A 27,977-nucleotide genomic window follows, 5' to 3' on the forward strand; every position below is an offset into this window, starting at 1 on the left:
CCGATAGCGACCATTACAGTATGCAAATTAGGCGATGACGTCATTTAGCGACATCTAGCGCCTTTAGGTACTGCCAATAGCTACTTTCCTTACTGAGGAGTTGGCAACACTGCTGACAGCCCAGCAGCCGCAGGTCTGTGACAGAGAAGAAGAGGAGAAGTAGAGAAGAAGAAGAGGGGAGAAGAAGAAGTTCATCCAACATGAGCCGGACTCTCTCGTCATTTATCTCAACATTCCACTGTGCGGATGATTTAACTCCCAAACTACGGAGCCCTGATACTTTCCCGTCGCGCTGCTGTTCCACTCGTTTCTAAACTTGTCGTTGAATGTCAGTCTGCTAACGTTCGCCGTTAGCTCACGTTTTCACCCGGACCGAGCCAAACGAACCGAGCGCCATGATCCCCGAATGTCCCCGCTCCGGGGACTCGAGGAACCGGGGCCGCTTCGTGTACAGCCCGGCGGCCGAGCCGAGCCCGAGCCGCGGCGCCAGCGGCTTGTTGACGGAGATCCAGACCAGCATCAACTACCAGCCGTTCACCGACCACTACACCATCATCCCCGGCAAAGAGCTCGGAAGGTACGATCAACTTACTTCCTCACTTACTTCCGAACCAGTTAGTGTCCTGTAGTCGGTCAGAAACGGAATTCGTGACTTTTGGTTGTTGATTAGGAAGTTTTCTGTTTGTTTCGTGCTGTTTGGGCTGAATGGATATATGTTCAGCTGCGGGCACGGAGACCACAGGCTGTCTGCCAGGCTGCTGGATCCACACCTGATGAGAGTGAATGGATCGAGACAGCTAACAGAGAGACATCGTAGACATGTGTCGCCTTAGCTCCATTTCTTTAATAGCATATATCAAATCATATATATTGTATTGCATATATATCACTCATCCTATTGTGCCCTGAGATCACTGAGCCAGCTTCATTTGGCAGAAGTGAAGCATTGACGTTAATTAATGACCCATTGCTGATGCACAGAAATACATCCGTTCAATTCCAAAGCAATGTCATTAATATCTAGGCTATGTATTCAGCTGTTGAAAGATTGGCGTTTTTTTTAATGCTGGTGAATACAGGATTATATAAAAAATATTGTCAAATCTAACAAATCCCCATTTTGCTCTGTTATGTCTTTGGCGCCTCAAACGTCAGATCCAGGTCATTGTGCGATGCCAGAGCTCAATTTTAGGGAATACAGCCCCTAACAAAGTCACAAGGCCAATCCCCTTTTGGTAAGAATGTGCTTTTGCCTTGATTAATCACAGCAGAATGACTTTGGTCACATTGTGAGTGTAAACTGGTTTTCTCCCAGCTTCTTGGAAAATATAACAGGACTGTGGCCGTGCTGGTGCGTTGACCCACATACAACTTTAGAGATAAGAGCTGAGCGTCGAATTGGCTCATTTAAAATAAATTCCATCCAACAATCTCCTGCTATAGAGCTGTGTATGTGCAAGTCTTTGAGGACCACAACAAAGGGTGTGTGTGTGTGCGTGTGTGTGTGTCTGTGTGTGGCTTTGTATCGCATGACATGACATTGTGATTGCGATTAGCTCCCACAGAACAACATGAAAGGTTACATTAATCTGCAGTACTACTCAGATCCACAGTAAGGAAGTAAACAGATCAGCTGACGCAAGTTCATGTGTTAAGATTCATGTGCAGCAAGTTGCTGCTCGGGATCACAGTGTCCTAGTGTGCTCATTAATGTGAGCATGCTCATAACAGTGTTGAGAGTAACGAATACTCTCTTTCCTTCTGCCTCTCCAGGTTTTTTTATACAGAACAATATAAATCAACTCTTATTTTAGCACTGATAGTTTGTGTGTGGGGGTGGGGGGTGCATTTGTCAATTGTTGGCTATAACATAAATTATCTCAATTGAATATTACTTGAATAGTAATAGTAATTCTCCCATACTGACAGACACACACACTTTAGCCAAAATACTTCAGCAGCAGCAGCCAAGACAGTAGCCCAGATGGTATTGATGGAGCGTTGGGTTAGCTGCATCGTGGTCCCACAAAATAGTTTGGAATCAAATCAACTGAGGTGATTTTGCTTTCTCTATGTGATGCTGAAGTTGTTCTAAGCTGGCACATAGTTGTGGTGGTAAATCTGTGTAATCACACATGAAGGGGTTGGCGTGCTCCGGCCAAAGCACTTGTGTTTTTATTCTCTGGCTGACTTTTGGCCAGCTCTCCGAGCCTTCTGAAGTCTGTGGTGGAATTCCATTCATGAGGCCTTTTCATATTAAAGGCTTGGCTGTAAACTTTGCCCGTACACTGTTCCGTGCTGTTACTGAGTTCTTACCTGGACTATGAGCATAACCATTTCCCCCCCAAAAATCTGAATTGATATGGCTTTACTTTTTATTCCACAGAAATTGTATCTGCTCTTTGCATGTTAAAGTTGCTGTCACTTTATCCCACACTGGTCTCTCTCTTCTGGGGAAATTCACAGCTGCACAGCTCCTAAAACTGAAGTATGATCATGAAACAGGCATGTAGAACATTCTGCCTGTAGCGCAGCATTGTAGCTGTGTGTGCATGTGCGTGTGCGCGCATGTGTGTGTTTATAAAGCGTGGAGTGCGGTGTTCATGGTGAGCAGTTTCAGCACTGAGCTGTTGAGAGACGCAGCCCACCTCCCTCCAAGTGTGGACTGAAGCACAAGGTTTCCTGGTTGTGACATGGCCCACTCACTTTCTCACAGTGCCCACAAAGGGAAATGTTCAGGCTCCAAAAAAACCTCTATTCGTACGTTCACAACACATCAGTTCCTCTGATAAGTGAAGACTTTTGCCACTTTTGTTGTGGCTTATAAAGCAGCTATCAAGAGAAAGGAGAGACGAGACTCTTTTTTCAATTTTCCAGTAATTATTATATTTTATATACATTTAGCTCTTCCACAAGCTTTTACAGTAGTCTATTATCTGTCCTGCCTTCCCTGAACTTAAATTCTGAAACAACTGTCATTGAAATGGTCATACACTCATCTGCATCAAGACATTGGTCTGAAATAAGTTTAATAATCATCACCTGGAAACTTATTTAACCCAACTTAGTCTGTGCTGGGTAGGAGTTGGTTAAGATTACAGATGGAACAGCTGGACAAAGTTTAAAGTGTGTACTTCCTAGGGTCTTCCGTGAGCTCACCTTTATAGGTGCATGCCATGTATCAAAGCTGAATCCCTGATTTGAATCCAGCCAATGTCCTTTGTTTTATACTATTCTCTCTCTCTTGCCTTTCTGAGAAATGCCCAAAAGCAGTTAAAACTTCCAACCATTGACACTTTCTAAGCATTTAAAAAAAAGTTGTTGTCCGTATCCAGAAAGAGACATCAAATTTGAACTTTTATAGTTATTTGGACGGGTTATAGTAGGAGATGCATATTTCATGTCTCTAACCAAAGCAACAATTAAATCCAATGAAAAATCGAGACATTACAGTGCTGCTGTATTGTCCGACATGAGGTCTCTCGAAAGAACCATGAAATAAAAAGACAATGGAAATTAAAACACAGAATATTTAGCAGCAGAATTTTTAGCATTTATATGATTCAGTTCTCCTAATTAAAGTAAGATCTGCTTTCCAGTGCTTCACTTTCATAGGTTCTAAAATTCTTCCAACTCCTGAAATTCCACAAAGTGTGAGAAGCTTTAAAAGCAGTATAGTGAATAATAACTCACCCCTGAGTTTGTGCTCAGTTACATGTTAAAACACTTTAAAAACATTTAAGTATCTTTACTTGCCACCTCTCAGGTTGAAGTGGGGCTTTTGGTGTTGGATTTGGTCCATATCTAGAAAGACTGAAAGGTTAGTGTTTTATTTCCATTAATTTCTAATAATTTTTTATATATAATTAAGAAAAACCCTGTTTTAATTAAACTCAATCCCCAAAGCGGAACATACACATTTTAGAATAGCTTTGCTTTGTCAAAAGCACTAAAAGTAACTGTTTCCCTCACACAATAGGTATCAGTAAAAGGTGACAGTTCCAGGCATACAGGGCTTATAATTACAATCCATAATATATACATTAATAAGGACAGTTTGTTCACCCTTCACATTTGTCAAGTTCTTCTATTTCTAGTTAGAGTGAAAACTATGATGGCTAAAAATTATGTATTCAGTGCATAGACTTTGTCGTTGCTAGAAACTATGACATGAGATTTGTGAGTTGGCTGCTGAAATCACCTTAAAAGGAAAATCCATCCCAGGAGCATTAAGGAAAGTGCGTATTGTGAAAAGAATAATAACAATTTGTCAGTGCACTAAATAGCTGCTGTCTGCCCCACACCATAGTGGCTGGGTGTGTCGCACGTTTGGGGGTTGAAGTACAGCTGGGGGGGAGTTTAAGGTAATACCTTCCATTGAGTCTCTGCAGTGGGTGTCCCAGATGGTCTGCAGTCAAGCTCCTTTCGTGACTCCAACATTGGTGAAGTGGAAATTGAATTGCATATGGTTAAGACCCAAAGCTTTTTCTATAATGGGTCTTAGTGGCCGAGATGGTCTCTCTCCTGTTAGCCCATATGGTCCTGGGTAGAGCTCTTTGCTCATCTTCCGTGACTGAATGTCACACCAGGAAGCCAATGGTATGGCTCAGGTTAAATTAGTTCTTGAATACATTTGCTGGTAATAGTCGACACAACACACTTATTTTGTATTTAGACCTCTTCATTAACAAAGACTGGCTTATATGTTGTGTTTTTCTTCAACAAGTAATTCTATTCTGGGAGGTCCTTAAACTAACTTACTTGATTAATTGATAGATACATTTTTCCACACACACTTGTAAGGTGCTGTCAAGCTTGATTACTAATCTTGTCCTTTTTTAGTACGGTATACCAACTCCTCCATCAATCAATCAATCAATCAATCAATCAATCAATCAATCAAATTTTATTTGTATAGCCCATATTCACAAATTACAATTCATCTCATAGGGCTTCAACAGGGTGTGACATCCTTTGTCCTTAACCCTCAGCAAGAGTAAGGAAAAACTACTAAAAACCCTTTTAACAGGGTAAAAATACGTAGAAACCTCAGAGAGAGCCACATGTGAGGGATCCCTCTCCCAGGACGGACAGAAGTGCAATAGATGCCACATGTAGAAGAACATCATCAATAATCAAAGTCTCTAGCAGCATTTGATGAGGGTAGACATCCCGAAGGACAACCCCAGCATGACATGCCAAGCAGTCCCGCTGCAAGCACAGTCCATGCTCAGCAACCATCCAGACAACGATCCACCATCCAGACCAGACGCCACTCCAGTCCTCAGTCACCGTCCACCGCCGCCCAACGCCACCCACCAGGACCCATCACAAGCCACCACCGCGGTCCTGGTCCAACGCCCGTGCCCAATGCCAACGCGACACAGGGTCCGCCAACAGCACCACGATCAGCCCACATGACTCAGAATCCGCCACACTGGATCCAACACTGCGACCCCCGGTGCGCGATCCACAAACCGCAATCGATGTCCTGACAAAGGCAGGATGTTGACTATTTCCATAACCTGATCTATCAACTTTAAATTGAAAACATTGAGATCTCGAATCACAGTTTATCTAAACGATGTTCTCTTTTGTCAGGTAATGTTTATACATATATATGTATAAACAAAATTAGCAGATAGCTCAGAGAACAGATTTAGCTGCTAGCTAATACGATCTGTTCCGTCTGTGGATGGTTTTACACTGAAATTGCAGACTTAATATCAATTTAAACTCTCACTTGTTTATTCATGGCTGATTTGTGTTTTTTCATTCAGTTTTACCTCCAGATGTGTGTGCACCCAGTAACATTTGCGAACTGTCTGTAATCTTCTATTGGGCACACTCTTATCAATATCTTTTTTTCTAGACCTGCGTGTGGGTTGAGGTAATCTTGCCTGTAACATATTTGATGACAGAAAATGTGGGTTAGGGTTAGGGTTAGGGTTAGGATTCACACTGAAAATAAGCCCTGCTGTGCACACAGGTAATCTGTTTTAGTAGGAGGGTTTGGCACCAGGCCAATGGAAATCTTTATAACATTAAATGCATCCAGGGCTGCCTGGCCGCCTGTCACCGAGACTAGCTCTGAGCCTGCAGACAGCCTCCACAGCCCACATGGTGAGAAGCAGGGATTCACTGACATGGTTTTTATAAAGCCCATGTACTCATGGCTAATATTTGGTTGTGGATGGAAAAACATCTCTACTGCATGAAATACGTAAGCCCCCATTCAGGGGAAGTGTGGAATAAAGTATTCACCGTGCTGCTCTGTAATCTTACTCATCATCTTGGCATTTTAGCCCTTTGGGAAACTAAAGGATGGGATCAGTCATACACAGGACTTTTCAGGATAAAACCAAAGGCCACAGAGATAGGCTGAAGTTATTCTGTATGAGGTGGATTTGATTCAAAAATGGTAGTTTGGGATCATAACTCAGTGAAATGGTAATACAGCACATTAAACATATTTTTATTTCATTCAGTGTGATTTATACATCAACTCTGGAAACCATTACAAGTAAACATCTATGATTCTACTTACTAATAATAGAAAAGAGACTCTACAGAAACTTCAGTATTGGTGTAATCCACCTGTAGCTATCTGCACATCCAGTGGTATACATTGCAAACAGGAGCTGCTGATAATATGCGTACAAATAAGAAAATGCCAGTGTCTACCTGTAGTACAAACCCAGAAAAGCAAGAACGATGTCATTACAGTGCTACATACAAGAGCAATGTATAAGTACAATCAACTTTTTAGTTATAGTGTAAACACCATTTATACAACAACAAACAAAATTGACGACATCATATTCAGCAATGTCGTGACAGATACATAATGTGTAATTAAAAGCTCTAAGTTGTTACAACTAAGAGAACATGGCAAATTGTGACTTGTCAGCCTGAAAAACCTCTTTAGAGCCTCCTCGAAGTCACTGCAATGGAGAAAAGCTCAAGGGCACATTAGTGGGACAGATAGAGGGTTAAAACCTGGAAACTCTTCAGTGTAAATATTAACTGTAAAAGCTAAGCTCTATAAAAGATTGTATGTGCTAATCAGTGATGCATAAATCTTCACTTAGTTAGGAAACACTTGCATTGTAACTAGGCCATGCTTAGACTTTTGAACAGCTGATGCACTGTATCAGTGTATTAATACACACTGAACACTGTCAGGCTCTCTGCTGCAGCTGGGCTTTAGGCTCTGACCTCTCAAAGCCATCCACTGCATCCATTAGAAAGCTTCTTTCCATTAAATGTAACCATGCCACCACCTTTATCTTTTTTTTTGTACACACACACGCATACACGCACACACACACACGCCACACACACACACAAAAGCCATCTCTTTCAGGGTGTAGCCTGTGAATGAGGCTGCTGGCTTTGGAAATGTGCTGATGCCGCTTTAGAAAAGGCTGTGGTGGCCCAGTATGGTTTCTAAAGAGCAGGCCCAGAATCCCAAACCAAACATCATCTCTCAACTGATCCCAGGCAAAGCCACACCCAGACTCGCACACACTGCCTCCAGGGTTCTGTAAGCCATGAAAATTCAAATCCCAACTTAATTCTGCATTTAATAATTACCCTGCATTCCGGAAAAGCCATACAAGCAGGTCATTGTTTTATGTGTGTGGGTGTGTATATGTGTGTGTGTGTGTGTGTTTGTGTGTGTGTGTGTATGTGAGTGTGTGTGCGTGTGCGTGTTCATGAGTGAATCTACTTGTAGAAATATCACTTGATGATTTAAGTTTTAAAATGTGCACCCTAGAACTGGCAGGTGCTATAATGAGCTTTCCTGTCTGATGTGATTGGTAAAAAATTATTTTCTGATGGCCCACCAGCTCACCGACTTGATGGGGATCTCCTGGTGCTGCTGATCGCCAGTTACAAACAGGTCAATGTGGTTGTGTGAGAGTGAGTGAGTGAGAGCGAGAGAGAACAACAGCAGGGTAGATGGCACTGTACACAGCTCAACAATCAAAGCAATGGCACAAATTGAGAGATACTTTTATGTTAATATGAGAAGGTACAACTATAACCGAGTGGTATAATGTGTCTTTCTTACCCAATGAATGCCTGAAAACAGAGAAAACTGGAAAGCTGTGATAAATGCAGATTCATGGCCAATTATAGCAAACCTTTTAGAGGAAGTGTGAGGACGTATTTTGGGTTCAACCTCACGGATGTCAAACTTGTGGTGATGACTGTTTAATCATAATGTAACTTAGAGTTAGGCCCAGTTCCAAATGATTTTTGGTAAATGTGTGACAGTCCTGTTTCAGTGAAAGCATTGACTGTATAAAGACCATAATATCAGATTGATTATAATGGTTTATCAATATCTATCGAGATCAGAGTAATTGATTCACAGTTTTAGTGAAAAAGTCAGTAACTAGAAAAACTATGCTGGCGCAATTCAAAGTTCATCATCGGCATCATTCAAACCGTCACTAACTTATCCAGTGACATCAATCTTGCCATTTGAAATGGGGCTTATCAAATTCACTTAACCAAGGGAGAAGCCAGTTGCACGAATAAATAGAAGTGTTACAAGTCAACGGTGTGATGCCAAGTCTCCTAATCAAAAGCATCTCTCACTGCTGGAATCTGTAGCTTCCAGCAGCTTCAGCCCCATGACTCTCACATGAGACCAGCTGAGTATGAAGCAGCTCAGTGCAGAGCTTCAGGCCCAGAGCCACTCGTCATGCCCTGTGCCCTGACACTCTGCCTCTATGGCTACTACAGTCTTTCTCATTGTGGTCTCATCTCACAGCTTCCCCTCTCGCTCTTAGCTGTGGGTTCATAAAGACTGAATTTGAATTACTCTAATCTCAGATATCTCTCTTTCATGTTGTGCAGGCTAGCCACATCTTATCATAATAACATGTTTTGACTGCCCCTGCAGCGCTGAATTATTATAATACTCTTCTTTATTAAATTCAAATGTTTTATCGACTGTTGTCATATGTAAAGCATGGTGTCTTATGATAAAAATGTAAAAAGACAAAGATTTTCTTGAACTCTGCACTCTTTCTGCACTTACACCCTGCAGTGAAAACCATTAGGCCTTTATACTGATTGTATTGCTGTGGTTGGCAGTGAAATGTCAACCTCTTGATTTCCGCAATTTGTGACAAAATTTGAAGCATTTTCCAACTCCGACTCCACTTTATTAATTTAAGAAAAACCATTAGTGGCCTTTTTACTCCCTCAAGCTCAATAAATAGAAACCAACAATTTTGTTATTTGATGTTGAAAATTGCAGGTGCAAATGGGAAGTGGAAGTTCAATTTAAAGAACTAAACGAATTTGAACGTTAAGTCCCTGAAAGGTACTTAAGGTAAAGCTTTCAGACAGAGTGAGTCGTGAAATTCACAAGTGCAAGAGATGAGAAGGTGAAAGTTAAATTTTAACATTTAACAGATTTAGCATATTTGCCTTTTATAATAAAACTGTTTTTGAAATATAAGGAAACATTGATATCATTGAGTGTTGTAATAGTTTATGATACTGTATTTATTCTTAAAAAACACTGTTTATTTTAAATAAAGGTAAATCGTTTATATAGTTTTTTTATTCAATATCAGTGTTTTCCCTGTATTATGCTGCTTCTGCTAAAATTTGACATGGTTAAATTAATATTCACAATTAAACATAACAATCTCTTACTTGCCACTCTGTGCGTAACCTACTGTGGCAGTGGCTTTGTAATTAGCTGCCTCCTGACTGCTATCTGAGCTGCACTATATACAAATGTTTGGATGGTTAACACACATACCAAATTAAAAAATTTGAAATATCCATTTACCCTTTCTAAGTCAGTAGAAAGTAGGTGAAATCAGCAGTGCAATTGTGTGTCCAAAAAACTAGAGAACTGCAAAGGTCTGTTTACTATAATGTCTTTACATCCCATCCTTATTTATGTCATGCCACAGAAAGATTTTGATCCAAATTTAAAGAAGCTGTGAGAGTTCTGACGTGTCAGTGTGTATTCGTCTTGGCTGTGAACCAGTCAGGTTCAGCCAGGGTCCTGCTGCTGATTATTGGAGCATTGACTGCCAACAGAAGCCAGAGGGAAGGCATGATGGGGGCCTGTCATCTCCATCAGCAGCTGCATTTCAGAGGATTTCCCCTGGGCAGCGCACATATGTGTGCACACAGCACTTTGTGGTCTTCACATGAAACCATCCTTCCACTCTGCTATAAAACTGGGTCAGGCTAGTCTGTGGCGGTGGAAATAGAAATGGAAATGCTGCCAACAATATCCACAGGCACTGCTCATTATCGGATAAAACTACATTCAGATCTGTACTTAGCTTTGACATATGTTTTGACATTACTTTCTTACAGTTAATACACATTTTTCAGCTCTGACCTTTTTATTGACTCAACTCTGATACAGTCCAGCAAAACGTTTTAGAGAAACAAAATCAGTGTACATCTTATCTGTTATCTTTATTGTGGGCAGTGTCACCCATTACCTACATGAATATGGAAGACAATGTCCCCCGCCAGATGACCTGCATCATTGCTTCATTGTAGAAGAATGTGCAGCACTTGGCCTCATCCTCACCGCATTGGTTGCCTGCCAAAACCTCCACATGTTTACAATCCTCTGCAGGAAGGCAGAATTTGGCTTAACAACGGTAGATACCCTTTCACTGTGAATGTCAGCACGACAAGCATACAGTTCGCTTACAGTCAGGGAGATGTGTGTTCAATGTATGCTCTTCACTCTACTCACTGTGGTTTGGTATGGTGTGCATGAAAGCATACTGCTAGCATGATCACAAGGCGATCTTACATTGTGTTAAGTGCTGATTACCAAATGTTGGCACGCTAAGACATTACACTAGAGCATTGAACATGCTAAACCAGTGATTCTCAAATGGGGGTACGCGTACCCCTGGGGGTACTTGAAGGTACTCCAGGGGGTACTTGAGATTTTTTTTAAATATATTTAAAATTAGCATCCATTCAAAAATCCTTGAAAAATTATTATTTAACAAATATTCAATAAAATATAAGTGTAAGTTCATGAACTAAATTTTATATTCAGTAGGCTTTTCAATTTAATTATCCTAAAAAAACAGAGTCTCCCCCATACCGATGGTTTGACCCAACCTGGCACACGCCACCTGTCATCACCTGTCATCACCTGCCTTGAAAACTTCAACAATGGAGTCGAGTTGAAGTGCAGCAGCAATGCTGCTGAAACACGGAGGGACAAGTACCAAAGATGGCGAAACCAGAGCAGAGAGCCTTCCCTAAACAACACTGTGAGAGCTAGTGCCTCTTCGGAGGGGCGCTAATACGTAAAAGTTTTCCGTTGTGAAGTTAATGATTCATAACAAGAAGTCCGCGTCTCTACCGGTACCCTTTCAAAATAAAAGCATGTAATACAAAAGCGGAAATGAAATTGTATGACCCTAAAGCGAGCAAATATGTCACAATAAAATAACAGAAAGACACCAATAATATTAACAATAACATAGATTGGGTTATTTACACTTTATGTTTTTTCTGTGGGGAGAGATTAGCCAGCAGTGGCATTAAGCCACCACATCTTCGGCGGTATCTCCAGACAAAACATGAAAGTCATGTTGGTAAGCCACCTGAGTTTTTTAAGAGGAAACTTTCTGAATTCAGGTCATCTCAAGACACGATGCGAAAAGCCTCCCCAAAGCAAACGGAAACAAGCTACCTGTCAGTATTCTTTTCGATCCTTAAAGAAGATATTATAAGATGATGAATATTAAAAAAATATGGTTTGAGTGAATCTTTTATTTAAAACTAAGTTAATGATTTATTTTTTGGGAAGAAGTGTTTAGCTATAATTAAGTTCATGAGTTCAGTTTGAGAACATATCTTTATTATGATCCCAAAAGAGGTCACTTTAAGTTGATAATTATTTTGAGGTGCACAAATCTTTATTTATATTGAGATAATAATAAAAGTCTTTAGTTATTTTATATCTTTTTATTTCGTAATAGTTCAAGAGAGACCACTACAAATGAGCAATGTTATGGACATTGATGGAGTTTTACATTTGAATGTGTCTAGTTACAAGGCTTAATAAATCACATTACATCTTTCTTTCAAACAAAAATGCTTTGCGCTGGTTAGGGGGTACTCGGCAGAATTTTTTCTTCGAAGGGGGTACGTCACTCAAAAAAGGTTGAGAACCACCGTGCTAAACTATGCTAAACTATAAACTAGCTTGTTAGACAAATATGAGATGTGGCATAGTAGAAGGTCTTCCGTATAAAAATAAACCCTAGTATCTGCTTAATGCAACAAGTGCAAGTGTTCCTCCTGTTCCATTCAGAACTGGCAACTGGCAAGCGCCTACACACCACTGACGTTCATCTTGTCTTCCAGGGGGAAGTTTGCCGTGGTCAGAAAGTGTGTGGAGAAATGCTCGGGCCATGAGTACGCTGCAAAGTTCATGAGGAAGAGACGGAAAGGCCAGGACTGCCGGACGGAGATCATCCATGAGATTGCAGTGCTCGAGTTGGCCACAGTTAATCGCCGGGTGGTCAACCTCCACCAGGTCTATGAGATGGCTTCTGAGATGGTGCTGGTCCTGGAGTTGTGAGTATCCAATCTATACACAATGATTACTCATTTGACATTTATCAAATATTTGTCAACTATTTTGTCAAATATTTAGAAATGTTTAATGTTCCTTAAAATCTATACCAGTGGTAATTGGGAATGCTTAATTGGCGGTTTAAACTCATTGAACTCCAGGGTTTCCTAATCAGCCATGGAACAAGGGATGTATAACATAATGAAATAGTGATATATAAACCATATTCACACGTTGGCCATCACACGTTGGCCATTTTCCACTTATGTTATGCTCAGTGTAGAAAGCTTCATGCCCCCCTAGATTTGAACTGTTCAATATCTTCTCAGTTACTGATCAGTTAGGAATCAGTTAAATGAAAACAGTCTGTCAGATTCTCTGCGTTTATATGACTCAGAAGCACAGCAGTAGGCCTACATTATTCTGTTCATGAAAGCATTTGGGCTTCCCACCTGGAGCAGGGTTGTCCGAGGGAATGGCAGCTGTGTGAGTATGGTCTATTTGCTCAAAAAGTAACATTCAGTGAGGTGAAATATGATATAATCACACAGGTTATTCTGGAATTCTTTATACGTTTATGTGTCGGGGTATTTTTCATAAATATTCTGAGATTTGTTTTGTCTGTGACCAAACACAGAAAGTTCAGGAAATAAACAGCGTGATATTTTCTAAAGAAAAGCGGGTAGAGGGAACAGACCGCTCTTTAGTTCTGTAGAGCTTCAGGCCAAACGTTAACACTCCTGTAAACACTAGCTATTCCAAAAATGTCATTCACCACTGTACACACTCTCTCTCTCTCTCTCTCTCTCTCTCTCTCTCTCTTTCTCTCTGTCTCTCTCTGGGATTGGGTTTCCTGTGTCCTAGGCTTAGAGGTGAAGGAGACAGACACTGACAACGGTTTGATGTGTTAAATCCATTAGTAACCGTGAAAAAATACCAACTGGAGCAAAGCTCAGTTTGACCCAGTATGTGAGACACACACACGCATGCATGTGATCCTGCATGGTGATGACGGCAGTAGCTACACCAGTTGTCGATGATCTCATTTCACTGGTCTGGCCCAGACCACGCTTGACCTGGTTCCCATAGTGTGTGTGTGTGTGTAATTGTGTGTGTGTTTCTGTGTGCGTGCACGTTAGTTCATGCCACGCCAGGCTGATCAAGAAGGTCTCCCTCCCTTCCCCTGTGTCTTTCTCCCCCTTTCCATGCCATATTGGATTATGCCTGCATCCCTCTCCATAGTGACCCACAGAACTCCCTACCCTTTCAGAGTCTGACAGATTAGATGGTATTGACACATCCTGGATCAGCTGTCATCTGTCGTGTTTGACCTCTACACATACACCATTGACAATGCAGAGCTGATTTCACAGCACAGATATAGTGTCATAAGCTGTAAGAAAGCTCCCATTACTAAATGATACAAATGTGTAACATGGATACAGTTACAGTTCCAAATAAATCTGTGGTTGTTTGACACAGCAACAGATCGTATCAGGTGGCGATATTGAACCTCCTTTGAAGACACTGGAAGCCAGCTGGCCCCTTGTGTTGAGTGGGATGACGGACAAATTAATCCCGGATTCAGTGTTGCGCTTTCGTAAAGTTGGGTGTGTTTTTCCTAATCTGTCTCTATGAGTAAATCAGTGCAGCCTCTGTTTAATGTAAAATATTGTTTGAAGTTTAATTAAACTGTAAATGGAGTGAGAAATGAAGTTAAAATATTGTCCGTGTAATGTTAATTATATTGTTATACGGAATTATTTGAAGTCAGCAGCACAGGCCATGCAATGCAATCTGTTCTGTTAAGGAGATACAATAAATGCCCCATTAAATTCTCCAGTTGGCCAAATCCTCCCCCACCTCAACCCATAATCCTAATCCCAGCCATTGTTCATTAAAAGGATAATCTCAGAATTAACTGCTGTCCTGGGTGAGGATAGTGCTCCTCTTCAGACACACACAGTCAACACAGACGCACAGACCTACCCATACTAACACAGAAAGACACTACAACTTTGATGGTGTGGTAATACAATTCAACTATAATTGGGAAAGTTAATAAGGGAATATGCATGATATGAGGGTTATTATTTTTTTATGGAAATTCTCACGTTGATGACTCAGAGGTCACAGCAGTGGACAACATATTTATCTCGTTCATGTTTTCTGTTTATGTGGTTTTAGCATAATGTAGTTGTGCCACACCCTTTTGTATGAGGTCTGGTCAGTTTGAGTGCGTGTTTCATTCTGTCATTTATGGATAGATGAAGGATCCAGATTGAGGAATGCTATATAAAAGGCCATATTTAGGATATTTAATGGGGCCATGACGACAATTTATGATTTATTCATTCATTGTCCTAAATTTCATCAAATATGCTCATATATCAGTCTGCATCACATCTGCTGTTATTGATGCAGACAATAGAATGAATCATTTTTCATTGAAGTGTTTAAATAAAAGAGACTAGCACCATTAGCTACATTCTCAACAATCTGAAGGTATGAGATCATTCGAGTCATGACCATAGAAATCACAGGACTTCAGGGCCAAGAGTTCTATGGACCGCTAGAGCATTTCTATTCTGTGCTCTTTTTCTTAATCAAGGGAAGTACATTAGAATGCTTTCTTCTTTCATAAGAGGACGACATACTCTTTTTTCTTTTTTTCTCTGTCCATATTTTATTTGGCTGCGAGCTGACAGATATTTCGGGTAGTGGGGAAATGGTAATGAAGGAGGATTGAAGGATGAATGGAGGAAGGAGGGGGCACATATTCTGCAAATGAGGGTCAACTTAACATAGAAAACTATTCATGCCACGATGGGAGGATAGGAGGGAGGGAAGGTGGTAAGAGTGAGGAAAATAGGCAAAGAGGCCCAAAGCTTTTTTTCAGGCTGATAGGGAGAGAAAGAAAGCAAGTGATGAAGAGTGAGAAAATGAAGGGAGAAGACAGGGGCCAAAATAGTGTAAAAGTTGTTGGAGTAAACAATTAAATGGAGAGCTGAAGGAATCCAGAGAGAATGGATGAGAGCCCAGAGCTCCATGGCCTCATTGCTGGCTGAGCTCCAGCTGGGAGTTTATTAAGTCAGTTGAGGTGTACAAGCTCTTTAGACCAGCCAAAGCATGGTCGCTCGCCCAGAGAGAGAGTCACAGTGCGTAAACAAAACAGAGGATGGCTCAGGTCGACTCTATTGAGGTTTTTCTGTTTTATTTACTTTTTCATCATCAGCTTTCTAATGACATTAAGCATAAGACAGGTCTTCAATATCTGGTTTAATATATTCTTACTGTATTATAGTAGCAAAATAAATAATGTGTTGTGTTAATTTAGTTAGGTGATCCAAAAAGGTAATAGACGGAATGTTTTATTGTTTGTTAATGAACAAGGGGAGCATAGAGCTTTTAAATGTTCATTTAACATATTATTTATATTTTCTTCTTGTCTTTCACGCTGCTTTTACTTGTCTTTTGTATGAGAACCTCATTTTATCTGGCCCACCTTTAGCTGTGTGTCATGCATGACAGCTACTTCTAAGTTTATGTTTAAAAAAAAAAAAAATCGGCGACCTTTTGGCTTAAAACCAGTAAAGCCAAATAAAGACTAAGGTAAAATATGGACACCTGATCTAGTGTTTATATTTTGGATATTCATAAATATGTATGTCTAGTCTCATAATATAACTTGGGGCTTTGTATTCTAGGTTAGAGATATTGGTGTGTTCTTGGGGCTCTGAGAGAAAACGAATGTCATGGATTTCATCTCATTAATGTCCCCAGGACCCATCCCAGTCTTAATTTGTTGTAATGAGTCAGACAGCTGAAAAAATTTGAGTCTATTAGCGTATTGCACGTTGCTACTTTTCTGCAGTAAATGGAGCCATTATCTCATGGGAAACTCCAAGTTGGTGGACACGAATACATGATGAGTTCAATATGGAAGGCCACTTTTAGGAATTCACTTGACCTCAATCTGACTTTATCGCTCCCCCTCTCTCTGTCATGCACATTTGTCTCTTTGTCTCTGCAGTTCTTAGTGAAGATGATTTCCTCCACTGGCAGAGCATCTCTCTGCCTTGATTGAGATCGCACTCTCCACTCGTTCTCTGTGAATCCTTAAGGGACTCACTCATAAAAGAATATTCTGGACTTTTGTATTTCCTCTGCCTTCCAGTTTATTTAGCTTCCTTCGCCTCCCACCCCTCATTGTTTTCATGGGTTTATGTTTATGGCATGACCGAAGCAGTTCAAATAATTAGGTCAGCTGACGTTAATGTTATTATTTTTCCGCTCAAACTATCTTGGGACTGAGCGTAACGGGTGGCTGATCAAAGCTGAAGTGATCCATTCCCACAGCACTGAGCCATTACTGATTTCATTCATTACATTAGGCGCTCGCCCATCAAACTGTGACTGGCTGAACCTGACCTCTCGTCGGGCTTCAAAGCCACTGTCAGGGTTCAGGGGCAAAACTCTGGTGTGAATGACCCATTTAGTGAGGCTTCTCGGTCACTGGGGTTTTCAAAATAGATGGAGATATATATGAAGTCATTTTTATTGATTGGTGCATCAAGTCTCACAGTTCAGCAAATAATTTGACGTACTCTCCACTCTGCACATTACGGTGTGCTGGCAAATGGATTTAAAGGGCAATTTGAAACAATTTTGACAAAGCACCTTTGGAAGATGGTTCAGCAAAATGAATGTTTAAAGATGATTCCATTGGTTTCAAGATTTTGATGAAGACGAGGCAGGTTTCACACTCTGCAATTCCTGAGTCAAAACTGAATTTTAAGAAATACATGGGTTATATTCAGTTTTCAATTAAAGGCCAAATTTCCCAGATATGCATCTTGTCTTATTAGTCATGAGTAAAGCTACTGTGTGTGTGTGTCAGTGAGTGGGTACATGGGGAAGTCTGTAGTTGTTGTTTTCTGTTTGTCAACTTGGTTTAGTTTCTGTCTGATCCTCTGAGGAATGAATTCTTATTCCAAAAGTTAAACGCACGTGCCGAAAGCAGCCCTGTCCATACGCAACAGTGCCACAGATTAGAAACCAATCATTTCACACGCACATTTCCCTCAGCTGACCTGATTATAAAACATAATACTCTTTGGCTTCTGATACTTCCTGAATACACACACATACACTTCCTCATTAAAGCAGCCACACAAACCAAACCCTGCATTGTGAGGATGTGTGTAAAGACTGATTTAGCCAAAATAGCGGACTTTTTGACAAATTGTACCTGCAATGGAAAACACACATTGATCTGTTAGTCTATACTAAGACAGAGGAAAGTTGGAGGTACCTGAAACAAGATGTACCACTGAGAAATTGTTGTATGTGTGAGTATGGGAATCAACTCTTTGACCTCTTTAGCAGAGACACTAGCTAAGGGTTTAGCTCGGTGTCGTCAAAGCAGTTCTGGTGTGTTTAACCAGCAGTTCTGGCTGACCTCAGGAAATTATGTTTAGTAATACAAGTTTATGTGAGTTTGACCTAAGTTAAATGGAAACAGATCTTGAAGATTGAGCAGTTTCCTTGCACCCCAACACATGCATGAAGTGCCATAGTGAGGGCATGTTTTAAACTGAGGTCCAGAAGTTGTTATGGAAGTTGTTGCTACCAAGGAGCAAAGAAACTGTTTTGCATCCATGATCAGTCAGATTCTAGTCAATGTCGTTCATAAACTGAAACAGAATTTACTTTATTACTGTTCATGTGTGTGGTTTGTATATACGTTTGAATGATTGACTTAACTGATGACATTTTCTGTAAATTAAACTTCAGATATTTCAGAGGTCTGTTAAGCAATCAACACAATCTTCAGACCCAAGGTCAAAACTTAGAAATAAATTAAATAATTAAAATGATCTGACGGGCCAGATATTATTTCTGGTGCGCGAGTCTTGTATGCATCACATCAAATTTGACATTGGACTTTCATGGGCCCTTAACAATACACTTGCCAAGTGTGTAGCCACTAAGATGTATGGTTTAGTGACAGAAAGACAGAGATTTCTGAAATAAGATAACAGTGATGCTCAAAACCAGATCAAAATGAGAATCTGCAGCTGAATCACACTAATCTTAGTGATTATTATTGTTAATGTGTTTGAACTTGGTCGCTCTGTGTGTCTGGGTTTCTTTGATTCTTTGATAACTGTGAATACATAGAATGGATGTCCTGTGAGCAGCTATTTGACTTTCATTAGGTCAAGCCTCCAGACCTATGTTTTTATTTTCTCTGTCGGGTCAAAGGCCCTTTTATCAACTTGTAAATCCACATCCTTCTCCCTCACCCCTCCTCTTCCTCCCCCTCTCCACCTTCCTATGAGATAAAGCCTAATTCACCAGCACCCTGAGGGGACACCTTGTCTATTCCTGACTGCCCTCCCTTTTTTTCCATTTTCGGTTTTCTAATTGAGTTTGTCCGTCAGAGTTTATCTCAGGTCAAAGGAAATTAAAGGTGCTTAAAGAAGGCCAGTACTTTCAGTGTTGATAGTAGGTTGAGTCAATGTTCATGTTGTTGTTATTTTATTCTTGCAGTCCTGGTTTTCTCACGTCAGACATGATAAGAATGTGATCAGTCAACAGTACAAGTGGCCTCATTCAAGAAAAGCTTGTAATTAGTTTGCTATATTTAGAGGACTTCTTCTATTTCTGCCTTCATCTCCAGCAAGTCCAATCAGACATTTGGGCGAGACAATGTTTTTATTCCCATGGTGTCTTGTTGTATTAACCATAAAAAGTCTAAGCTTCATGATCGTTTTGGTGAGCGTGTGGTGAAACAGGGAACAAGAGCTGTAGTTTGAGTTTTCCTTTGGACGATCTGGTTTCCTCTCACAGTCCAAACACATTGAAGTTAGGTCAAGTGAGAACTCAAAATCACAGGTAGTGACTGCTGACCTGCCGTGGCTGTAGCCTTCCTGACACTTGACAATGATTGGTGGACCCTTAAAGAAAACCTGGATGAACACTTATCCTTTTAGTCTAAAGATTTAGCCTAAAAGTGAACATGTTTTGTATGCTCATCTGATGTATGTGACATGCAGTGCGGCTGGAGGCGAGATCTTCAACCAGTGTGTGTCAGAAGAAGAGGCCTTCAGTGAGGAGGACGTGAAGAGGCTAATGAGGCAAATCCTGGAGGGAGTCAAATTCCTCCATCAGAGCAACATAGTCCACCTCGACCTGAAGGTCAGTGAAGGGGAACACACACACACATATATTTCTCATTTCCATTTGTTGCTCCATTCAGCTCCACTCTTATTCCTCAGTGATCTGCAAACCTACACCAGTTAGTCAAGCAAAAACTTATTTCATCCTCTGGTAAAATGCTTTTGCTGTGACCTAAGATGGCAGACATTTAACATTTCAGAGCAGTCAAAGCCTGCATGGCAAATTTCTGCTCTGTTTGATGAATTAGTTCTATATAGGATGGGGATATTCTTAGACAAAGTGGGTGGGTGGACCAGGTAAATCATACCTTTTGGCGTGGCTGAGTTTTGGCCCTGCTCCCTGCTCCCAAACCCAAGTTAACTTAATGTATTCTGTGACTGTTCAAACCAGCTTTTGAATTAAACAGATTAAATTACACATTTAAATGAAAACCGGTTCCAATATATTACAAATAAAACAATAATTATTAAACATTTCATTTATTTTAAAGGTTCCACCTAGCACCAGCCTTAACATCTAGGAAATTATGATGGCCATTTTTTAATAAGTATAATGTTCTGGTGAAGAAAGTATAAAACTTTATTGTAGCCCTAATTCTGCATTTACAACATTGTGAACAAGGGAGTCTTTAAAGCCAGAAGCAGAACTTTAAATGTTGTCCTCTGTGAATAAAACGATGTTGGGGGATTAGTGGACTCAGGAGTTAAAACCAGTCAAGAAGCTTCAGCAGAATCCAGAACATTTAATCTCTCAGTGAAATCATTTATCTTTCACATGTTGTGACTGATTGGGGGCAAAATATCTCAATGCAGGGCTGTTGGCAGTATTAGTAGTCAAAGAATTCTTTCCAATGTGCAAATTACATATGAAAAACGTTACTAACGACCATGAAAGTGGTATAACATAAAAAGCACTGATGCAAAGTCCATGAAGGACAGAATATAAGCTGGTTGACTGCCACAGTCCATCCTAACATGTGTGTGTGTGTGAGGTGAGTGTGTAACGGGTGCTGTGATGTCCTTCCAGCCTCAGAACATCCTGCTGACCAGCAGCTCTCCTTTGGGTGACATTAAGATCGTGGACTTTGGCCTGTCCAGGATGGTCTGCAGCCACCAGGAGCTCAGGGAGATCATGGGGACCCCAGAGTATGTTGGTGAGTCGCTGCCAAGGTTCACTTATACGACACAATCACCAGACCAACTTTGTCCCTCTGTCACATTCTCGTGAAGGCATTATCTCAGGAAGTCCGTGAAGGAATTTATTCAAATTTTGACTTGTTATGGAGACCTCACAAATTAAATTTTGGCCTTGTATCAAAAATAAATATGTTAAGTTTCATACAAATGTCTATTAGGATAAAATAAGGAAGTGATATAATTTTAAATCAACATGGTCAACTCATGTTGTTCTGTAAAAACACTTTATGACCTTTATTTACCACCATACCTCAGGAAAAGAAGGAGAAACTGTGACTGAATTTCAGATGTTGGTTTGATTATGACCATCGTGTTCTTGATCTTCCCACCTTGAATCTGTAGTAAATGTATAATATCCTGTCATGGCTACAAATTAGTTCTATTTTTTTGTATCTCTTAATGAATGTACAAACAGCAGAACAAGAACATGGGGATCATTTATTCTTGTTGCATCTGTAGGACAAATGACACACACTTTCACCACAATAACACACACACACACACACACACACACTCAAATCCAGGTGGACAGAGACCATGACTAAGTAATTTTACTAAGTAGATTAAGATCCATTTACTGATGTAATTCTGAATAATAATTTGTGTTATTATTTTTTCAGCTCCGGAGATCCTAAATTATGAGCCTATAAGCACAGCAACAGATATGTGGTAAGAAAACTTTTTTTAGAGTCTTTTTTTTTTTATTTGAAGTTCAAAAGTGTTTCTAACTTTATATTGTTTCCTTGTAGAAATTTTAGTTTCCTTCACAAACTAAACAAAGAAGTTAAAAGAAGTTTGTAGAATGTGTTGACAATGTTTTAAATAACACTGTAGCTCACAGAAACTTACAGACAGACCACAGATATCCAAACTTTAACTGTCACTCTCTCAACATGATAGTTACATTTCATTTTGTTATATTTTAACAAGGATACCTAACAGAATGACAGTGTTGTCAGGTCCCAGCATAATAATAAAACACAAGCAATCTTCATTTTGTTCTGTAAAAAGCATTTGTAATGAAGTGGAGGAGGTAGAGGATGTGAAGCACGAACAATATTCTATTCATTTAAATAAATATACTATTGAGGTGTTTTATATTTGAATATATTTTGTTATTTGAAAATGTTAGTCATTATGTCTCTGGAATCTTTTGAACAATTTTAAGTAACTTATCTGTGGAATTCATTTATTTATGGGTGAATGCTTTTTTGCAACCATCTGTCATTTTAACAATGTGTCATATACAGTTTTCCTTTGAATATTGACAGAGAAAGTTTCTTCTACCCCTACGAGTGATGTAGCTTAGTAGAGTAACTGTAGTTAACTATATATCACTCTTTTAACTCTTGCAATCTTTGAGTTATTTCCATTGTTTTGTGATTGCTTTATATTTTCTTGGTTGTGTTCTGCCTAACCCTGTGTGCCCTCTGCTCCATGTTGACTCTTTCAGGAGTATTGGTGTTTTGGCCTATGTGATGCTGACGGGCATCTCACCATTCCTGGGCGAGGACAAGCAGGAGACGTTTCTCAACATCTCCCAGCTCAATGTGAGCTACATTGAGGAGGAGCTGCAGCAGCTGGACCAGGCCGCACTTTCCTTCATCCAGATGTTGCTCCTCAAACAGCCACAGTCAGTCCACACCTCACTCGTCCACAAGTCCCATGAACATGCAAGGCACATTCTTAGAAAACATAAAGGCAAAATTCATGAATGAATCAAAGGTTGACTAACTGATAAAAAGCAGAGTAGGGGAGAGCGGGGTAATGTGGGACATTTTTTACATTTGCTCCCCTCTAGGCGAACTAAACTGATATATCAGTAAAATTTACACATTTCCCATTAATTCAGGATGATTTCTAGCAATGGAAATGATCAGAATGTCTTCAGGACAAAGGGAAGTGAAAATATAATTGTTTTAAAAAAAGTGGTCTTGTGTCCCACTTTACCCCAGCTACGGGGTAAAGTGGTCCACTTACTTTTTCCACTTTAAAACTACCATAACAACACATGTTGTAATTGTTAAAATCCTGACAGCTAGAATTGACAACCACTAATATCGGACTAGTAACAGAATCATGGGGATTGGTCAATTAAGCACATTTATGATTATTATGATTCAAGTGATCTCTTGCACACCCTAGCTTACCGGCACATTGTTTCTCTGTCCAATTAGCAGGGACAGGGATATTGTTTTTCTCTGCGTATTCAAATGCCATTTCACAGCACTTAACTGGAGCAAGGCCAGGGAACTGGTCAGCTAGTTGTTGAAGTGTTTGGCTCCTCCTCCATCTCATCTGTGAATATTCTCTTTACCTAAGCTACTGCACCCCAGGCTACTGATTTTACTTTCCCTTTCTCTTTTTTCTTTATGAATCTTTTGAGGGTTTTCTTGTCAATATTTCTATCCCTTCCAGCTTTGGGGTGTTTGGCCCCAGTTTGTCTTCCTGGTGTATAGTTTGTTGGCATGATGGCTTTTCTACAATGTTTATGACATTAAAAATAAAACATATATAATGTAATATAACACCAAAATATGTTCAAGACTAAACTTAACTTGTGCTTCATGGTGGGGTAAAGAGAGACACCGTCCCACTTTACCCCACTGCATTTGTCCCACTTTACCCCGAAGCCACAATTTTAGAAAAACAACATCTCTTATCAATTCAGGCTAATCTTCAGCTAGCATCAATCACATGGTTTTATATGTTGGAAGTTCACCAACATGTATTATATAAGTTTTTCTACCTGAATCAATTTGTTTTGACACAACAGTTGATGAAGTTCAAAGCAAGACAATTTACTTTTACATGCAAAAAACACAGGGGGGGAATGGGAGGGGCTTTTAAACATAATAGTCACATGACCACAAATGTGTTCCGTTGCCTAGATACAGGGGGTGTTTCACATCACCCGATGTCCCACATTACCCCGCTCTCCCCTATAGTCCGTGTGTGTGTGTGAGTTGACTGAGTTCATGTCAAGTTTACTACTAGGGTCGTCCTAGTCTGACCAGCAAGTGACCATTTATGTGTGTATTGATTTTGGTGACCCTGCACTGCACAGAAGTGAAACTATATTTTTAAGTCATTGCACTTTGTTGACGGTTCCTGCTCACTTTTCTCACTTCCTATTGTACATTAAGTCCAATGGTTTTCCTCCTGATTCTTCCCTGATGTAGGCTTTTTTTGATAAAAAAATAATGCTGTAGCTGTTGTTTTTTTACATTACTCAGATTGGAACGTGAAACCTTTCACTTTATAAAGTGATAATGTTTCATGCTATAACGTGACATGGCTGTCTTTTTATTTTTCTAATGTTGATCAATAGTTATGCTGAACTGCATTTGAATACAATATTTTCTGACAAAATAATAAAATACAGCTTAATATCAACGGCAATGCTGCGAGTTCAGATATGAGTAAATGTGAAGCGCTGGTGACCCCTAGTGGACATCTTGATATCCAGATTGAGAACCCACTGATGCATGGCTCACTTTTCCCACTCACAAAAAAATGTGTTAGTCAGTGTTTGGTTAGAAAAAACATTTAAACTATTTTAGCAGAATGCTACAAAATCAAAATTTCCCTTGATAAACATGTTTTTAATGCAGAACCAAAGCAGGATGTGAGATGTGTAGCTTCATTCATGTGTGGGTGTGTGTGTGCTTTAGGGATCGGGCCACAGCAGAGCAGTGTCTCACACACCCCTGGCTTCAGCACTCAAAGACTGCGGAAACACAGACGGTGGAGGAGATCCTCCCAATGAAGGAGCAGGAGGTTTCCAGCACCACCAGTACACCTGAAACTCCCAGCTGCCTGACTACAGCTGTGGATGAGGAGGAGGAGGAAGAAGGGCCAGTGACAGAGGAGCTGATCGTTGTGGCTGCCTACACTCTGGGTCAGTGTCGCCAGTCCTCCACTTCAGAGAAGGAGGCTCTGGCCGCTGAGCAGAAGGCCATCTCCAAACGCTTCAAGTTTGAGGAGCCCTTCAGTGCCCTGCAGGAGGTCCCTGGGGAGTTCATCTACTGACCCCATTTAACCACAGGAAATGTTGCTGTTGTCACGGTAACAAAAATAAACCTTCTGTTTATTCAAACTCTCCTTCATATATACTGTACTATTTCACTTGTATTTCATTTGGTTTGCTGTTGTAGTTTTATTATCTCTTAAATAACTGGCCAAATGTTAGACAAATGTGTGACATCTGACATATATCCACACGTGAAGACTGCCCGCTTTTAAATCTCCAGGGTGCATTTCAAAGCTCCATGACTCCACTGTAGATTCCAAAACTCCCTAAATCTTTTTTTCCCCTTTTTCTGAATGGATTTAGCAGTTTGTAAATTTGCAAGTTGTGTGCAATATAAATCCTCATCCTTAAATAAATAAACCTATACAAAAAAAATCTACTTGTTGACTTAGATTCATAGTTAATTTTTACACTGGAAATGATGCTAATATCATCACCAGGTCTGTTTAAAAGGTATTTTGGAGCTTTTTGTCGTGTGGTACAATCTTCATCTGTCATCCAGTTGTAATGGCAAAAATCGCTCTCAGAAAAATTAAAAGTCAACAACTACATCTGCTCAGGAAGTTAGGGTGATACGACCAATAGATCCAGAGCAACTCATAAATCGTATTTTATATAATTAAGTAAAAAATATCTTAAGTCCTTCTACTTTTTTGACCTTCACGATTAATAGTATTATATTAATGAAGGTCACATGCGTAACGATCAGAGTCTTCACCTGCACAACAATGTTCTGAAAAACTATTAAGTCAGCATATGGCGGTCTATATGCAATCATAGATAAACGGCTCAGCACAACTGCTGATAGACAAAGACAGGCAGGTGCGCTGTCACTGTTCTCATTGTCTCAAAAAACATTAATATGTATATAATATATAAACAATAAAGAGTCTGTGTCCGCAGTTAACTGTTTTTAAACTGACATCATCAACACAAAGAGAAACAACCTCAGCGTGAAGCTTATATTACCATTGCAGTTACAGCGCTTTCACGCCAAAGTAGGTTACTATTTGGAACACTACTGAGCTCCTGAATGTTACTCCTCTCTCACTTACCAATCAATAAAAAACTCGGGCAATTTTGTTGTTGTCATGCTACAAGTGGCCACTAGGACAAATTATCAGTAAATTGGACATATGCAGCTCTCCTTAAAAGGTTCTTTGTGTAATATTCCTAAAATAATAAGTGGACTTCAGTCAGCAACCAGTTGTTCACACATGTGCTCCTAAGTAGGTATGAGTGCGTCTCCCGAGCAACAGCCAAAAATAGTGACGTGACAGTGTAATGTTGATAGATGAGGTAATTAAAGTTAAACTGTGATTATAGTTTAACTACAAACAACACTTGTGACTAGAAGATTTCTGAAGTGTAACATGGTTTTCAACTTGCCATCTGTTACAATGTGGACTGGTGACGTAGGTACAATGACTATATATGATATGTTGGCCTTAGATAACAAGCTTTATCACTCTGTTTGTCAAGCTAAGCTCCGACTATTATTGATGTGATAATTTCCATTGCAACCCTGATCTTTCATTTTTCATGTTTCAGCATTATAGAGCATATACCTTCTTTTTTTTCGTTTTTCGTTTTTTTATGACGGTACCAAGAGTGAGCTGAGACGATGAGACTCCTTAACCAACATCAACTGTAAACAAATGATAGTAGGTAGATGCAACATCTACATAAAACCCAAAAAGGAACATGTTCTGAAGAACTTTGTGCTAGGGGACACTCAGTGACCTTGATGTCCCCCTGAAAATCCTTTACGTAAATATAATTCCACAGGCTAGTGTATGCAACCAATGATAATTCTACAGGAGTATGGGATGTTAACCAGTGCGAGAAGCTCAGGTGGAAACAGAAACAAACTGTTCTATCTAATAAAACGTGTTCGATTCAGGTAGGATCAAGACAGAATGTACCTTGTTCACGTGCTGGAAAAGAGCCAATCAGAACATAGTACTCTTGGTGGTCATGGTCACAGTGAAAACAGTGATTGTTCTGACATGTCAGTCAGTTTTCAGCCACATCATTACAACATCAGAACTGGTTTCAATGTTGTGGCTGATAAGTGTAAAGTGGTTCAGGCCTTCGTTCTTTGAGGGAACATTGATACCTAACCACCATGTTTTGATGAGGAGGCAGAAGGCATTCTGGGTGATTAAATGTCACTGAATATTGTAGAAAAAGACGATTTACTTGAAGGAAATTAACAACTAACTCCTGCCACTGATTCCACATCATCTGTTCAACTTTTCTGCTTAATTTATTGATAGTGCTGGAGGTGTTGGTTTAAACTGAGAGTTCTGTTTTTTTTCTGAAATTTCTCTTTAGTATGCAAAAGTGTGTATATAGAATACATTACAGTTCCAGTCATGGTATATGTGCATGTGTACTGATGACCGGGTTTGGACTGTTTGTCACTCTCAATAACAAACAGTTAGAAAACCCTTTTTCATTCTTATTTGAATCCAGAAGCCAAATCTGTGTTAATCTCTGTCCATTTCCTCATATTTGCTGCTTTTAGAACCAGCTGCTCCAAACTCAATCCTGTTGGTGTCTTTATATTATCTTTTGTATTTGGTACAAGGCTTGGAGATAATATTTGGTTAGTTTTAGCTCTTGCTGTTTTATTTCAGCTGTTTCTGTGTTATATTGCAAAGACAAAGTTCTGGAGTTTTCTAATCCTGTGACCTGATGAACATGTTGTTTTTAAGAGGTATAACTTGTTTAAAGAGCCATGTCACATACAGTACTCCTCTCACATAGAGGACTGATATTCCCTGGTGTCAGCTTTCTCTCAAGCAATAAAGACAGATAGTTTTAAATGTGTACACGTAGACTCCAGATTTCCACTGGATCTGTGCTGTAAATTTGTGTCCATGAAGCAGTGAGTTACTAAAGGAAAAGATTTGTTCATGAATGTCCCCTCCTGTCAATAAACATTTCAAAAGCC

At 39.9% G+C, this 27,977-nt stretch overlaps 1 protein-coding gene across 1 annotated transcript; it reads left to right on the plus strand.

The window, feature by feature from the left end:
* Positions 1 to 81: 81 nt before the first annotated feature.
* On the plus strand, positions 82 to 27,977 carry stk17a (serine/threonine kinase 17a). Its single transcript, XM_062380011.1, has 7 exons — positions 82 to 577; positions 12,394 to 12,606; positions 19,666 to 19,807; positions 20,816 to 20,942; positions 21,606 to 21,654; positions 22,439 to 22,618; positions 24,660 to 27,977. The coding sequence occupies exons 1-7, from the start codon at positions 396 to 398 to the stop codon at positions 25,015 to 25,017; spliced, it is 1,251 nt and encodes a 416-aa protein (XP_062235995.1). The 5' UTR covers positions 82 to 395; the 3' UTR covers positions 25,018 to 27,977.

Source organism: Platichthys flesus, chromosome 21 (assembly GCF_949316205.1).
Source record: "Platichthys flesus chromosome 21, fPlaFle2.1, whole genome shotgun sequence".
Classification (NCBI taxonomy): Eukaryota; Metazoa; Chordata; class Actinopteri; order Pleuronectiformes; family Pleuronectidae; genus Platichthys; species Platichthys flesus.

Excerpts from the sequence above, each read along its gene's own strand:
- stk17a (XM_062380011.1), top strand. The coding sequence starts at position 396 with ATGATCCCCGAATGTCCCCGCTCCGGGGACTCGAGGAACCGGGGCCGC. Across the intron at positions 19,808-20,815 it reads TAGTCCACCTCGACCTGAAG|CCTCAGAACATCCTGCTGAC; the intron begins GTCAGTGAAGGG and ends ATGTCCTTCCAG. Across the intron at positions 22,619-24,659 it reads TTGCTCCTCAAACAGCCACA|GGATCGGGCCACAGCAGAGC; the intron begins GTCAGTCCACAC and ends TGTGTGCTTTAG.